The 17,023-nt window shown below is 45.1% G+C and overlaps 1 protein-coding gene across 3 annotated transcripts in view; it reads left to right on the forward strand.

Annotated features, from left to right (window-relative positions):
- Positions 1-17,023, forward strand: part of MELK (maternal embryonic leucine zipper kinase) — an 84,358-nt gene that overhangs the window by 15,119 nt on the left and 52,216 nt on the right. For all 3 annotated transcript variants that reach the window (XM_008265306.5, XM_002707984.6, XM_051844058.3), the window contains 2 exons: positions 911-1,003; positions 6,092-6,190. In XM_008265306.5, coding sequence (XP_008263528.1) covers positions 911-1,003; positions 6,092-6,190 — 192 coding nt within the window. The remainder of the gene's footprint in view (positions 1-910; positions 1,004-6,091; positions 6,191-17,023) is intronic.

Raw genomic sequence — 17,023 nt, forward strand, 5'->3', positions numbered from 1 at the left:
GGAGCCCTTGGTCTGGGAACCAAATGCTGGAAGGTGATTTTTTTTTTTTTTTTTTTTTTTTTTTTTGCATTGACAGACCTATAAAGATAACAGACTGAACAGAGAGACTGGTTCATGTCTTCTTCTCCACAGGAGGCAGTGGAGAATGTTTGTGACAAACTCCATTAGCCTTTGTTTGTGCCTGCCACAGATTTCATCCCACACAAACGCCATCTAACAAAGTAGGGTTGCCTCAGCCTTCTGTGAGGAGCTCACTTCTTAACCATGTTGTCCAGCTGTGAATGAAGTCTCCCAGTCTGGGAAGTTCCCTGCCAGCTGCAGAGCTCTGCACAAGTGTTTCACAGCTGCCTCCTCGTCAGCATGTCTCTGTTTCTGTGGGGGAAGGTGAGCAGATTTCTGGTTTTGAACAGATCCTCGAAGCGAAGGTGGTCATTTGTCTTAGAGCTGAGTCCAGGAAACAGACTCACAAGGCGCTCATCTATGTTCGTATTGCTTTCTTCCCTCTGAGAAAGGAGCTCTTTTGCATGTGCAAGGATTTGATATTGGAGATAGGGTGCAGTAAAGAAATAGTCCTTTTTGCCTGAGTACCTGGAGGTAGGAAGATGTGGGTGCTTGGATGTACGCTACACTGATATAATGTGAATAGATATCTGTCTAGGGAAGTGTGAACCTGACTTGACTCAGCTAAGGAGAAAATGAGTGAGTTTGGGCCAGGTTATAGTGGTATTGGAAACCCAGAAACTCTGAGACCACAGGTGCAGGCACTCATGTATGCAGAGAACATTGGGTTGCTGCAGGAGTCTTTTATTATTTGGGGTTAGTTCATCTAGCTTCTCTGCTTTGCTTTGTCAAGATTTAATTCTCTTAAGGATTTGAGTTACTAAGTGTTTTATTTTTATCTTACTGGCAGGGTAATAAGGATTACCATCTACAGACATGCTGTGGAAGTCTTGCTTATGCAGCACCTGAATTAATACAAGGCAAATCATATCTTGGATCGGAGGTAATTATTCATTGATGAATTCAGTATATAATGGTTATACATTTTTTGGTGACCTATAGTGAGTCAAGGACTGTGCACTCAGGATATAACAGTGAAGCAGTAAATAATCTTGTTAAAGAGTTCAGTCTGTTTGGAGAATGAGATGTGTAAACTAATAAAAAGAATTAATAACTTGCGGTAAGTATCCTAACACATAATGCACTTATAAAGCAGGGATATAATTCTGGTGTCCTTGTTGTGGTTGCTTTTGTATTGGACCGTGGCAGCCTGGACTTGTTAGTCCAGCTGGGCTGGACACAGGGCTGGATTGCAGGTTCAGTTTTCCGAGGTGCTGGTTAGCACAGAGAAAGCCTGTACTTTGTTCAAAGTCTACTCTTGATCGAGGCCAGCAGTCCTGAGTAGGAGTCTAGGTTCAGAAGCCCAGGATTCTGCCTTGCTTTATACTTGCTACTTCAAGTCAGTCAGCTCCTCCCGTTCTCTGGAGTACTAGTTTTCCTGAAATTACTTATCATCATTAAAAAAAAAAAAAAAATCTCAGGAAATGCCGGGTTGAATAAGTTTCTTATTCTTTTTAAGATTTATGTATTGGCCAGCGCCGCGGCTCACTAGGCTAATCCTCCACCTTGCGGCGCCGGCACACCGGGTTCTAGTCCCGGTCGGGGTGCCGGATTCTGTCCCGGTTGCCCCTCTTCCAGGCCAGCTCTCTGCTGTGGCCAGGGAGTGCAGTGGAGGATGGCCCAAGTACTTGGACCCTGCACCCTATGGGAGACCAGGATAAGTACCTGGCTCCTGCCATCGGATCAGCGCGGTGGCCGGCTGCGGCGGCCATTGGAGGGTGAACCAACGGCAAAGGAAGACCTTTCTCTCTGTCTCTCTATCTCTCACCGTCCACTCTGCCTGTCAAAAAAAAACAAAAAAAAAAACAAAAACCAACAACAACAAAAAGATTTATGTATTTATTTGAAAGCAGAGTGGCAGAGGCAGAGGCAGAGAGAGAGAGAGATCTTCCATCCACTGATTCACTCTCCAGTTGTCCCCAATGGCTGGAGCTGCGCTGATCCGAAGGCAGGAGCCAGAAGCTTCTTCTGGGTCTTCCATGTGGGTGCAAGGGCCAAAGGACTTGGGCCCTCTTGTACTGTTTTCCCAGGCCATAGCAGAGAGCTGAATCGGAAGTAGAGCAGCCAGGACTGGAACTGGCATACACAAGGGATGCCGGCACTGCAGGCAGTGGCTTTACTCACTACGCCACAGCGCTGGCCCCAGGTTCTTATTCTTTAACATGCTTTTGTACAGTGTGATCCTTACAGAATCTACTTTTCATGTGGAACATTTGGAACCAGTCGTGTGTTAGGTGGGAGAATCTTTGGGAGGTATTAGGTTACTTAAGACGTAACGTGAGAAGATTGTTTTGTACGACTTGTTTTAATTTTTTTTAAAGACTTATTTATTTGAAAGTCAGAGCTACAGGGAGAGAGAGAGAGAGACACAGAGAGATCGATCTTCCATCTACTGTTCACTTCCAGATGGTCACAACAACAGCTAGGGTTGGGCCAGGCTGAAGCTGGGGTCCAGGAGCTTCATTTGGATTTCCCACGTGGGCTTCAGGGGCTCAGGCACTGGACCATCCACTCCCTTCCCAGACCCACTAGCTGGGAGTTGGATCGACTCAAACTGCTGCCCATATGGGATGCTGCCATTGAAGGTGATGGCTTTACCCACTACACCACAATGCCGGCCCTATCTCATCCTTTTTAGTATATGTCATATATTGTTGATTCTTTTGTCATTGGATAATACTTCCATGGTTTTTATTTTTTGGCTTTTTTTTTTTTTTTTTAAATCAGATTTATTTATGTATTTGAAAGGCAGTTGCAGGCTGGCGCTGCCGCTCACTAGGCTAATCCTCCGCCTGTGGCGCTGGCACCCCGGGTTCTAGTCCCGGTTGGGGCGCTGGATTCTGTCCCGGTTTTTCCTCTTCCAGGCCAGCTCTCTGCTGTGGCCCGGGAAGGCAGTGGAAGATGGCCCAGGTGCTTGGGCCCTGCACCCACATGGGAGACCAGGGGGAAACACCTGGCTCCTGGCTTCAGATCTGCGTAGTGCCGGCCGTGGTGGCCATTTTGGGGGTGAACCAACGGAAGGAAGACCTTTCTCTCTGTCTCTCTCTCTCTCACTGTCTTAACTGTCAAGGAAGGAGGGAAGGGAGGGAGGGAGGGAGGAACGGAGGAACGAACGAACGAACCAGGCGCAGGCGGAGGATTAGCCTATTGAGCCATGTCCCCATGTGTTGTTTACTTGTCCATGTTGTTGGACTTTTCATCCTTCTAAGAACAGTGTCTTGAGGACAGTGTATTGAAGAAACATCTGGGACACTCGTTAAAAGCACTGAGGACTATTCCCTCAGAATTTGGTTTTGTTTTTTTAGGTGAGGCTTTAAGTATTTTAATTTTAAAATAAGCACTAGAAAGAGTGAGGATTTAGCCCAACAGTTAAGATGCTTGGGTGCTTGGGGTGGACATTATGGCTCCATGGTGTAAGCTGCCACTTGGATAGCCATGTCCCATGTCAAAATGCCATCCTATATTGGAGTTGCTGGTTCTAGTCTATGCTACTCTGCTTTGGATCTAGCTTTCTGCTAATGCTCTTGGGAATACAGCAAATGATGGCTCAATTACTTGGTCTCTGCTGCCCATGTGGGAGACCCAGATGGAGTTCCTATCTCCAACCTTCAACTTGGCTGGGCCCCAGCAGTTAAAGGCATTTTGTGAGTGAACTTGTAGATAAAAGATAAAAGATCTATCTCGCTCTATCTATCTCTCTGTCTCTGTCGCTCTGCGTTTCAAATAGATACATCTTTAAAAAAAAAAAAAAGATACCTCCATCCTATACATCCTACATTGGGGAACCTACGTTTAATTCCTGAATCTGGCTTCTGAGTCCAGTTTCTTGCCAGTGTGGACCCAGGCAGGCAGTGGTGATGGCTCAAGTAATTGAGTTCCTGCCACCCATGTGGGAGACCTGGATTTGAGTTCCTGGCTCCCAGCTTTGGCCCTGACCCAGCTCTGGTTGTCGTGAGCATTTAGGGCATGAACCAGTGGATGAGAACTGTCTCCGCCTCTCAGATACATAAATAGGGAAATAAAATTAGCAGAGATTCTGATGCCCATGCTCTAAGACCATGTTCCATGACAAATAACTTAAATTCCTTCAATAATTTCTCACAGGAAATTTCTTAAAACTCTTTTCCTCCTGATTCTTTATTTCTTATTTGGCAATTGGTAGCCTGTGGATTACATTTTGGTTTGGCTTATGATTTTAGTTAAATAATTTTTTTTAAGATTTTATTTATTTGAGAGAGAGAGAGAGTTATAGACAGAGGAGGAGACAGAGAGAAAGGTCTTCCATCTGCTGGTTCACTCCCCAAATGGCTGCAACGGCTGGAGCCAAGCTGATCTGAAGCCAGGATCCAGGAGCTTCTTCCAGGTGTCTTGTGGGTACAGGGACCCAAGGACTTGGGCCATCTTGTACTGCTTTCCCAGGCCATAGCAGAGAGCTGGATCAGAAGAGGAGGAGCCGGGACATGAACCGGTGCCCATATGGGATACTGCCAACACACTCAGAGGCTTAGCCCACAACACCAAAGCATCAGCTCCGTTAACTAATTTTGTACCTAATTTGAAACAGTGAAGTGAAGGTGCTTTGATGAGTTAACTGAAGAACACTTTTCCAGTTTGTTCTTTTTAGTGGACTTTGATAGATTTCTATGGGGATGTTACTGTTATTTTGTTTGTTAGTTTAATCCCATACATATTCTGTTGACCTCTTATGGTACTTGACAAGGCCATGTTAGCTTACTCTTTCTTGTGAAGTGTCTTGGCTTTTAGTTTAAGATCCTGATCATGATAGCCATGCCATCATGCCTCCGTGTATAGATTAAATATTTGACATCTCTCAGATGTCAGATTTTAGAGCAAATCGTTCACTTGAGGTATCACAGTAGAATCCTAATAACTTGATGTGATTCAGTAGATAAGATTAGAATTGGGTTACCTAGTACTCATATAGGTGCTGCGTAGATTTCTCATGGTACTCAAGTTATCTTAACTCTGTTGCCTGTTTCTCTGCCCCTCTGCTGTCTTTGTTTCTGAAAATTTTCCTAAGGAGCTATGAGTTCTCCTCAGCTAATGGTGTTGTCATTGTTGACGAAGGCCAAATACTGCCTGAGTAAATAGTTACTGCTTAGGCCTCTTGGCACCCATGGAGAGCTCATATGAAGGTTAAGCTGCTTTTGGATTTTGAGATTGTAGGGCTCTTTGTGCTGGCAGGCTAATTTGTATCCTCTCTATTTGAAAAGTTAATCACTGAACTTTATTCAGATTTCTCTACACAGAAAGGATTTTACAGTGCAGCTTATACACATTTGCAGATTATCAGGAAATTTTAAGACTTGTTTTGACATCCTCATGCCTGTTTACATAATCCTCATATAACCTACACCCTCAAGAGCATTGTAGAATTATCTTTCAGAATCAGAAACCTGGCTTCATTTCTTTATCGAGTCTAAGCCAGCCCAGCCAGCTGGAAATTATTTTCTATTAAGTGTTGGAGTCCAGCTGGAGGAGAGTACATGAACTGGAAGTCCAGAGGCCTCAGAGCGGTGACTTTGGACAGCCTTCCTTTTTGGACTGCAGGTTCCCTGTCTGTAGAATGGCAGGTTGAAGTGGATGATCCCTGAGCCCTTTTCCAGCTTTATAGAGATTCTGTGATTCTGTTAAGCATCCTGACATCTGAAATGTGTTCTAAATTTTTAAAAAATATTTATTTAGTTATTTGAAAGAGAGAGAGAGAGAGAGAGAGAGAGAGAGAGAGAGACATTGATTCCATTTGCTGGTTCACTCCCCAGATGGCTGGGGCTGAGCCAGAATGAAGCCAGGATCCTGCTACTGTGTTCAGTCTCCTGTGTGTGTGTGCAGGGGCCCATCTGCTGCTTTCCCAGGTGCATTAGCTGGGAGCTGGATCAGAAGTGGGGCAGCTGGAACTTGAACTGGCACCTGTTTTTTTTTTTTTAATGACTTTCTTTCCCCCTTTCAGGCAGATGTTTGGAGCATGGGCATACTCTTATACGTACTTATGTGTGGATATTTACCATTTGATGATGATAATGTCATGGCTTTGTACAAGAAGATTATGGTGAGTATTGCAGGGCATAGAATTCCAATGTAAAAGGTATTTTTTTTTTTTAAGATTTATTTATTTATTTGAAAGTCAGAGTTACACAGAGAGAGGAGAGGCAGAGAGAGAGAGAGGTCTTTCATCCTCTGGTTCACTCAATTTACTGCAATGGTTGGAGCTGCACTGATCCTAAGCCAGGAGTCAGGAGCTTCTTTGGAGTCTCCTACATGGATGCAGGGGCCCAAGGCCTTGGGCCATCTTCTACTGCTTTCCCAGGCCATAGCAGAGAGCTGGATTAGAAGTGGAGCAGCTGGGTCTTGAACTTGAACCCGTATGGGATGCCAGTGCTTCAGGCCAGGGTGTTAACCTGCTGCACCACAGCACTGGCCCCAATGTAAAAGTTTTCTACACTGCATGCTATATTGTTTCCATTTATGAAATTACAAAAACAGGCTAAAGTAATATGTGCTGTTAGAAACCAAGATAGTTTTCATTTGAGTGTAATTGAGGTTGGGAGTAGTAGGGGTGCCTGTTGTTTATCTGGGTGCTGGTTGTATTTGTCTATTGAGTTTTTGAAAATTCATCAAGATATCCTCTTCATACACTTCTTTATGTGTATTATACTTCAATAAAAAGTTTAACAAAACAAAAACAAGCAAAGTATTCTGTATTTTAGGATGCCTCTGAACTAAGGTGAGTAAATATGTAAGCTGATTTTCCTGGTAAGAGTTTTTGTATTATAGCTTGAAATAACAACTTAGTAAGTTGCTGTGTTAAATTACATTTTCCAGGCCGGCGCCGCAGCTCACTAGGCTAATCCTCCGCCTTGCGGTGCCAGCACACGGGGTTCTAGTCCCGGTCGGGGCGCTGGGATTCTGTCCCGGTTGCCCTTCTTCCAGGCCAGCTCTCTGCTGTGGCCAGGGAGTGCAGTGGAAGATGGCCCAAGTACTAGGGCCCTGCACCCCATGGGAGACCAGGATAAGTACCTGGCTCCTGCCATTGGATCAGCGCAGTGCGCCGGCAGCAGCGCGCTGGCCACGGCGGCCATTGGAGGGAGAACCAACGGCAAAGGAAGACCTTTCTCTCTGTCTCTCTCTCTCACTGTCCACTCTGCCTGTCAAAAAAAAAAAAAAAAATAAATTACATTTTCCTATTAAGTCATAGTAATCTAAGACCCCCCCATTTGTTTAGAAGGAAACGCTTGGCTTTAAGGTGTACACTAAAAGCACAGTTAAGAGTATGGTAAGCTTTGTTAAAATCATGTCTGTCAGAGACAAAAAGTAGATTAGTGGTTGATTGAGAGTTGGGGTGGGGAGTCGACTGCTAATGAGTGTGGAGTTCCTTTGGGGATGGTGAAAAGATTCCAGAATTAAAAAATAGTGATGATTGTACAACCTTGTGAGTATACTATAATCCACACAGTTGTACACTTTAAAAGGATAAGTTTTATAATACATGAATTGTATTTATTTAAAAATGCATATATAGCAAGTAAAATAGTAAAATCTTTTTTTAAGAGTTAATTTTAAAGCAAGCTAACAAAGGAAGATAATGTAAAGAGGGAGAAAGCATGATATTGGGCTCCCTAGCAAATCAAGGTCAGGCCAGCAGAACAGTTTCTCTGAAACATACTTACTTCTGTCTAACAAATATTTTCTGAATGTTTGCTTTGTACAAGATACTAAAAGGTATGGACAAACACTTTGATAATTGTCTGCTGGGGGCTGATTTCTTAGTGGAGGCAGTAGCAGGCCTATCAGGTTTTAAAACAAGGGTAGATAGAAGTGCTTCAGAAAGGGATGTGAGAGCATTCCTTTTTTTTTTTTTTTTTTTTTTTTTTTTAAATTTATTTGACAGGCAGAGTTATAGATAGACAGAGAGAAAGGTCTTCTTTCCATTGGTTCACTCCCCAAATGGCTGCTATGGTTGGCGCTGCGCTGATCTGAAGCCAGGAGCCAGGTGCTTCCTCCTGGTCTCCCGAGTGGGTACAGGGGCCCAAGCACTTGGGCCATCTTCCACTGCCCTCCCTGGCCACAGCAGAGAGCTGGACTGGAAGAGGAGCAACCGGGACTAGAACCCAGCACCCATATGGGATGTTGGCACTGAAGGCGGAGGATTAACCAAGTGAACCATGGCGCTGGTGCCCGAGAGCATTCTTGATAGAGTAGACAGAGAGATGGGAGAAACAGGAGGAAGAGTGGTCAGATGTCATGTGTGGATGGACACCTACAGGTAGGGAACTAACCTGAAGCAACTCTTACTTTTGGGAAGTAGCACAGAGAGTTAAAGTGGTAGTCCTACTTGCCCTGTTGCCCACCCTGTAGAACACCAATTCTAGGGCACTCGTTTAGTTTTCAATTTTTATTTATTTGAATTAGTAGTTTTTCTTATATCCTATCCTAGAGAAACCTCTTATCTTTAATCTGTGATTTCTTTGTAAGAATCTTTTTGAGCCCTTGGCTGTTTTGTGAGGATTTAGTTTAGTTAAGCCAGATATTATAATAATCTGTTTAACTGGGCTGATACAAACATTGTGAACTTCACAATACACCAACAGTGGTGAAACCCAGTACCACAGTCTTCTGTTGTGTGGCACTGTTGCACTCAATGGAATGTGACACCTCCATTCTTCCTGAGCAGCATTTCATGATGTAGTTTATGTAAGGACTAGTGCCAGTGCCAGTACCAATGTGTGTACTAAATGTCAGCAAAGCTTGACTTTTGTCTCATTTTTAGTAGAAAATATAAATAGAAGTCTTACTATTTTCTTTCCACATCGCAATGTATCATTCTATCATATCCTCTGGAGTGCACATGCCCCGGCTTTGAAGATCATCAGTCAAGAGTGGTCAGGGCCAGCGTTGTAGCACGGCAGGTAAAGCCACCACCTGTGACACTGGCATCCCATATGATCAACAGTTGGAGTGCCAGCTGCTCCACTTCCGATCCAACTCACTGCTAATGTGCTAATGTGCCTGGGGAAGCAGCGGAGGATGGCCCAAGTGTTTGGGCCCCTGCACCTGTATGGGAGATCCAGAAGAAGCTCCTGGCTCCTGGCTTCCGACCAGCCCAGCCCTAGCCATTGTGCCATTTAGGGAGTGAACCAGCAGATGGAAGGCCTCTTTTTGTCTCTCTGTAATTCTGCCTTTCAAATAAATAAATAAATAAATCTTTTAAAAATTTATTTTAGGGATTGGGCCAGCGCTGTGGTGCAGTAGGTTAAAGCCCTGGCCTGAAGCGCCGACATCCCATATGGACTCCAGTTCTAGTCCCGGCTGCTCCTCTTCTGGTCTGGCTCTCTGCTGTGGCCTGGGATGGCAATAGAAGATGGCCCAAGTCCTTGGGCCCCTGCACCTGTGTGGGAGACCCGGAGGAAGCTCTTGGCTCCTGTTTCAGATCGGCACAGCTCCAGCCATTGCGGCCATCTGGGGAGTGAACCAGCAGATGGAAGACCTCTCTCTCTGTCTCTACCTCTCTCTGTAACTCTTTCAAATAAATAAAATAAATCTTAAAAAAAAAAATTTTATGTATGGACTGGTGCTGTGGTGTATTGGGTAAAGCTACTGTCTGCAGTTCAGGCATCCCATATGGGTGCCAATTCAAGCCTTGGCTGCTCCACTTCCTATCCGGCTCTCTGCTATGGTCTGGGAAAGCAGTAGAAGATGGCCCAAGTTCTTGGGCCCTTGCATCCACGTGTGAGACCTAGAAGAAGCTCCTGGCTCCTGGCTTCGGATCAGCGCAGCTCTGGTCATCATGGCCATCTAGAAAGTGAACCAGTGGATGGAAGACTTTGCTTTCTCTCTCTCTGTCTCTGCCTCTCTGTAACTCTGACTTCAAATAAATAAATAAATAATTTTTTTTTTTAATTTTTTTTTTTGACAGGCAGAGTGGACAGTGAGAGAGAGAGACAGAGAGAAAGGTCTTCCTTTGCCGTTGGTTCACCCTCCAATGGCCGCCGCGGCCGGCGCGCTGCGGCCGGCGCACTGCGCTGATCCAATGGCAGGAGCCAGGAGCCAGGTGCTTTTCCTGGTCTCCCATGGGGTGCAGGGCCCAAGCACCTGGGCCATCCTCCACTGCACTCCCTGGCCACAGCAGAGGGCTGGCCTGGAAGAGGGGCAACCGGGACAGAATCCGGCGCCCCGACCGGGACTAGAACCCGGTGTGCCGGCGCCGCTAGGCGGAGGATTAACCTAGTGAGCCGCGGCGCCGGCCCAATAATTTTTTTTTAATTTTATTTATTTGCGAGGCAGAGTTACAAAGAGAAGGAGAGAGATAGAGACAGAAAAAGAGTGAGAACTCTCCATTGGTTCACTCCCCAAATGGCTGCAATGGCCAGAGCTGGGCTGATCTGAAGCCAGGAGCTAGGAGCTTTGTTCAAGTCTCCCATGGGGGTGCAGGGGCCCCAGCACTTGGGCATGTTCTGCTGCTTTCCCAGACCATTTCAGGGAGCTGGATAAGAAGCGGAGAAGCCAAGACTTGAATTGGCACCTATGTGGGATGCCAGTGCTGCAAGCAGTGGCTTTACCTACTATGCCACAGCACCAGCCCCTAAATTAAATCTTAAAAAAAAAAAAGGTCAACTCGGCATATTTTCTTTTTAAAAGATTTATTCTCTTTATTTGAAAGGGAGAGTTAGAGAGACAGGAAGAAATGTTCCATCCTCTGGTTCACTTCCCATATCTATGCAACAGCCAGGGCTGGGCCAGTCCAAAGCTAGGAGCCAGGAGCTTCATCTGGATCTCCCACATGGGTGATAGGGGGCCCAAGCATTTGGGCCATTTTCTGCTACTTTTCCCAGGTGCATGGGAGCTGGATTGGAAGTGAGGCAGCTGGGACTCGAACCAGTGCCTGTATGGGATTCCAGCTCTGCAAGTGGTAGCTTTATGCCACAGTGCAGGCCCCAAGACGTGGCTTTGTAAACTTTTAGATAAACCTTTTATTTTAAAAAGTTGTGAATAGTTTCTATTTGTCCCCTCACTCAGTGTTCCTTATTGTTAACATCTTGTGTTCCTTTAGTACATTTGTTGTAACTGAGGAACTAGCGTCAGTATATTACTTTTAATTCAGTAATGTGATTTCTGCTAGTTTTCCCCTGGTATCTTTTTCCTCTGCTAATATCCTTCTGGGACACCCTGTTACATTTAGTCATCATGTCAATTTAGCCTGTTCTGATCTGTGATAGTTTTTAGGCATCTATAATAATAATAATAACAACTATTATTATTACTATATTATTATTACTATTATGGTTGGTTAGCTGGCTGTCCCAATACTATTTATTAGTAATGAATTATTTTTCCAGTTATTTGGAATGATGGTTTTATTTACAATACCCAATTCCTACATTTACACATTTCTCTGTTTGTTTGTTTTAATGTTTATTTGAAAGGCAGAAATATAGAGAAAAAAGAAGAGACAGTGAGCTTCCATGTGCTGGTTCACTCCCCAAATGGCTGCAAAGGCCAGAGCTGGGCTGATCTGAAGCCAGGAGCCAAGAACTTGTTCTGGTTCTCCCAAGTGGGTGCAGGGGCCCAAGCACTTGTGCCGTTTTCCACTGCTTTTCCAGGCTGGATCAGAAGTAGAGCAGCCAGGACTCCAACCGGCACCCACATGGGATTCTGGTGCCACAGCCGGCGGCTTTAACCACTATCCCACAGCACTGGCCCCTAACTAATTGTTTTAATTACTGTACCTACACAATAACTTTTTGTTAATGTCTAATGGAATTAGTCTTTTCTTGTTGTTCTGTTTTTTCCCCTTCAGTTTTCCTGGCTATTCTGATATGATTGCTTTTTTTGATGTATTGTTTAAATGGGATATTTGGAAAGTAATGGGTCTTTAATTTGATGGAGAAAACTCTTTTCCAATTTTGAAAGAGCTGGTTTGGTAGCTTATCTATCATGTTAATAATAAATAATGAATAACTTGTAATAGTGAATGAATAAGTCAGGGTTGGAGACACGGCCTTGGGTATTCTTTTGGGTTGTGTGATGTTTAAATGCTCTCCAAGGGTCTGTATCTCAACGCAGAGTAATACAGTGCTTGCTTTTTACTATGTGACCTTTTTATTTCTTAATTCTTGTGGATCTTATTAGTGCTTTCTTTTTCTTTTGGAAAATGTAGTTAAGTCATATTACATCTTTACAGTAGAATACACTGTGGCTATAAAAATGAGTGAGGAAGGTTCGTTAAGTTCTAATAATGAAATGATATCTCAGATTATTGTTAAGTGAAAAAGCAAGGTGTAGAACAGTGTATATAGGGGCTGGCATTGTGGCATAGTGGGTAAAACTGCCACCTGCAATGCCAGCATCCCATATGGGCACTGGCTTGTGTATTGGCTGCTCTGCTTCAGATCCAGCTCTTTGCTAATGGCCTGGGAAAGCAGCAGAAGATGGGCCAACTCCCCATGCCCCTACCACCCACATGGGAGACCCAGAAGATGCTCCTAGCCTAGCTTTGGCTTGGTTCAGTGGTGGTCATTGTGGCCATCTGAGAGTGAACCAGCAGATGGAAGATCTCTCTAACTCTGACAGATAGAGTTACAGACAGTGAGAGAGAGAACAGAGAGAAAGGTCTTCCTTCCGTGGGTTCACTCCCCAAATGGCCATCACGGCCAGCGCTGCACCAGTCCGAAGCCAGGAGCCAGGTGCTTCTTCCTGGTCTCCCATGCGGGTGCAGGTGCCCAAGCACTTGGGCCATCCTCCACTGCAATCCCAGGCCACAGCAGAGAGCTGCACTGGAAGAGGGGCAACCGGGACTAGAACCCAGCGCCCATATGGAATGCTGGTGCTGAAGGCAGAGGATTAACCAAGTGAGCCACGATGCCGGTCCCAAATAAATCTTTTTTATAAAAGTATATATAGTGTGCTGTCATTTTTGTAAAAAAGAAAGGAGAGGCATATTGATACTGCTTGTTCACATACAGAAGGAGATAGCAGTTGTTGCTTACTCTTCCTTCTGGCAAGGGAAATTAGAGTAAAGAGATAGAAGGGGGATTTCATTCTATGCCCTCTGTACCTCTTAAATTGTGAGTTATGTCAGAGTTTTACTTACTGATTGCCTGAGCAGTCTAGTTGGGATTTCTGTTACTGTGTTGAACAGAAGTAATGAAAGTTGGCATCCTTGTTTTGTTTCTGATTTAGGTGGAAAGCTTTCAGTCTTTCACAGCTGAATGTCATAACAAGGATTTTTTTATGTGTGGCTTTTATTTTGTTGAGGTAGTTTCCTCCTCCTCCTGTTTTCTTTCTTTTTCTTTTTTTTTTTTTGATAGAGAGAAAGGTCTTCCTTTTCCGTTGGTTCACCCCCCAATGGCTGCTGCGGCTGGCGCGCTGTGGCCAGCGCACCGCACTGATCTGAAGCCAGGAGCCAGGTGCTTCTCCTGGTCTCCCATGCAGGTGCAGGGCCCAAGCACTTGGGCCATCCTCCACTGCACTCCTGGGCCACAGCAGAGAGCTGGACTGGAAGAGGGGCAACCGGGACAGAATCTGGTGCCCCAGCTGGGACTAGAACCCCGGGTGCTGGTGCCGCAGGTGGAGGATTAGCCTATTGAGCCACGGCGCCAGCCATATTCCTGTTTTATTTCATTTTATTTTTAAATTTATTGTATTTATTTGAAAGGCAGAGTTAGAGAGAGAGAGAAGTCTTCCATCTCTGGTTCATTCCCCAAATGGCTGCAATGGATGGGGCGGGGCTAGGTTGAAGCCAGGAGCTAGGATCTTCTGCTGGGTATCCCAAGCACTTAGGCCATCTTCTGCTGCTATGCCAGGTGCAGTAGCAGGGAGCTGCATTGAAAGTGGAGCAGCTGGGACTCAAACCAGTGCCTATATGGGATGCCACTGCTGCAGACTGAGGCTTAACCTTGTAAGCCCTAGCACAAACTCCTCTGTTCCTAGTTTGTTTAGTATTTTTATCATGAAAGGACTATTGACTTTTGTCATGTTTTTTCCCCATAATTTTTGTGTTTTTAGGGGCCGGCGCAGTGGTACAGTAGGTTAATCCTCCACCTGCAGTGCTGGCATCCCATGTGGGCGCCAGTTCTAGTCCTGGCTGCTCTTCTTCTGATCCAGCTCTCTGTTGTGACCTGGGAAAGCAGTACAAGATGGTCCAAGTCCTTGAGCCCCTGCATCCGCATGGGAGACCAGGAGGAAGCACCTGGCTCCTGGCTTCGGATCAGCACAGCTCTGGCCGTTGTGGCCATTTAGGGAGTGAACCAATGGAAGGAAGACATTTCTCTGTCTCTCTCACAGTCTGTAATTCTACCTTTCAAATAAATAATTAAAAATATCTTTAAAAAGTTTTTTTAAAGATTTATTTATTTATTTGAAAGTCAGTATTACACAGAGGGAGGGAGGAAGAGAGGGAGAGAGAGATATCCTCCATATGCTAGTTCACTCTCCAGATGGCTTCAATAGAGTGACTGGGCCTGGCCGAAGCCAGGAGCCGGGAGCTTCTTCTAGGTCTCCCATGTGGGTGGTAGGGACCCAAATACTTGGGCCATCTGATGCTGCTTTCCCCAGGCCATTAGCAGCGAACTGGATCGGAAGTGGAACAGCATGACACAAACTGGTGCCCGTATGGAATGCTGGCACTCAGTCAGTGGCTTTACCCACTATGCCAGAATACCACCCTCTTTCTGCATCAAATTAGATGATCATGTCATTTTTCTTTAATTTTGTTTATATGTTGTATTACATTGATTGACCTGAGTATGTTGAACCATCCCTGCATTCCAGGATTAAATATTATTGGTTATGGATATATAATCCTTTTAAGATGCTGTTGAATCTGGTTTGCTAGTGTAGATTTTTTTTAAAAAGGTAGAATGATAAAGTTTTCAATGAATTTTGAACTCCAAAAACTAATGTGGAAGCCAGGGAAAGTGACTTGTTTTTAAGTATTTAAAACATTTTACTTAGAGACAGAGAGCGCTCTCATACATTTGTTCACTCTGCAAATGTTTGCAGTGGCTGGGGGAGCCAAGACTGGGAGCCAGAAACTCAATCCACGTCTTTTATGTGGGTGATATGGACCCAGTGACTCAGGCCATCACCATTGCCTCCCAGGGTCTGCATTAGCAGGAAGTTGGAGTTAGGAGCTGGAACCAGGAATTGAACCCAGGCACTTTGATATGAGGTGTAGCCATCCTAACCATCATCTTAATTGTTAGGGTAGAGCCCACCCCCCAGGGGAGGTGTCTTTGCAGGCCAAATCTGGGTCTCTGTAAGTAGGTGTACAGAAACAAAGTTATGCTTTTTTGAGTTCTGTTGAAATTACTTCTGCCCAGAGGATATGCATTAATCTTTTTACTGATTTTTTTTTTAAAATATCTTTTATTAGAAAGAGTTACAGAGAGAGAGAGACGGAGAGACAGAGAGATCCTCTATCTGCTAGTTTGCTCCCAGATGGCTGTAGTAGCTAGGCCGAAACCAGGAGTTTCTTCCAGGTCTCCCATATGGGTGCAGGGGCCCAAGCACTTGGGCCATTTTCCACTTTTTTTTCCCCAGGCCCTTAGTAGGGAGCTGGATCAGAAGCGGAGCTGCTGGGACACAAACTGGCACCCAAAAGGTGCAGGCAGCAGTTTTAACTGCTATACTACAATGCTGGGCCCTTAGTTGAATTTCTTTTTGCCTTTTTTCTTAGTTCCCCACCTCCCCCCTTCAAGGGGATGGGAGCTTTCTGAAGTATGTATGTTGCATATCTTTAAAAAATATTTATTATTTTCATCTACTTGAAAGGCAGAGAGAGGGAGAGAGATTGATCTTCCATCCATTGGTTCACTTCCCAAATGCCTGCAATAGCTAGGGCTGGGCCAGGCTGAAGCCAGGAGCCTGGAATTCCATGCAGGTATCCCTCGTGGGTGGCAGGGGCTCAAGTACTTGAGCCATCAGCTGCTGCCTCCCAAGATCTATATTAGCAGGAAGCTGAATCAAAAGTGAAGGTAGAATTTTTTTTTAAAGATTTATTTATTTACTTCAAAGTCAAAGTTAGAGAGGCAGAGAAAGGTCTTCCATCTGCTGGTTCACTTCCCAAATGGCTGCAATGGCCAGAGCTGAGCTGATCCAAAGCCAGGAGCCAGGAGCTTCCTCTAGGTCTCCAGTGAAGGTGCAGGGTCCCAAAGACTTGGGCCATCTTTCACTGCTTTCCCAAGCTACAGCAGAGAGTGTGATCGGATGTGGAGCAGCTGGGACTTGAACCAGCATCTTAATTGCTGTGCCAAATGTCTGCCCCATTGAATTTTAAAAAATATTTATTTATTTGAAAAGCAGAATTACAGAGATGGGGAGAGGCATAGAGAGGTCTTCTCTCTGCTGGTTCACTCCCCAAATGACCACAGTGGCTGGAGTTGGGCCAGGCCTAAGCCTGGAGCCAGTAGCTTCATCTGGGTTTCCCATGTGGGTTCAGGGACCCAAGCAGTTGGACTATCTTCTGTTGCTTTCTCAGGCATGTTAGCAGGGAGCTGGATTGGAAGTGGAGCAGCTAGGACACAAACCATCACCCATATGGGTTGCTGGTGTCAAAGGTGGCTGCTTAACCCACTATACCATGACAGTGGCCCCTGTTGAATTTTTGAGTGTTGATTCTGCTCTCATGTAATGGCAGCTGTTACTGTCAGAAGTATGCCTATTTGTATATTTTTTAAATATTTATTTATTTATTTGAAAGGCAGATTTAGAGGAGAGAGAAAGAGATCTTCCATCTGCTGGTTCACTTCCCAGATGGCTGCAACAATTGGGCCAGGCTGAAGTGAGGAGCTTCCTCCAGTCTCCCATGTGGGTGGAAGGGCCCAAAGAGTTGAGCCATTTTCCACTGATTTTCCAGGTGCCCCATCAGGGAGCTGGATGGGAAGTA

The sequence above is a fragment of the Oryctolagus cuniculus genome, chromosome 1, assembly GCF_051225735.1.
Source record: "Oryctolagus cuniculus isolate XC-2025 breed Fujian yellow rabbit chromosome 1, ASM5122573v1, whole genome shotgun sequence".
NCBI lineage: Eukaryota > Metazoa > Chordata > Mammalia > Lagomorpha > Leporidae > Oryctolagus > Oryctolagus cuniculus.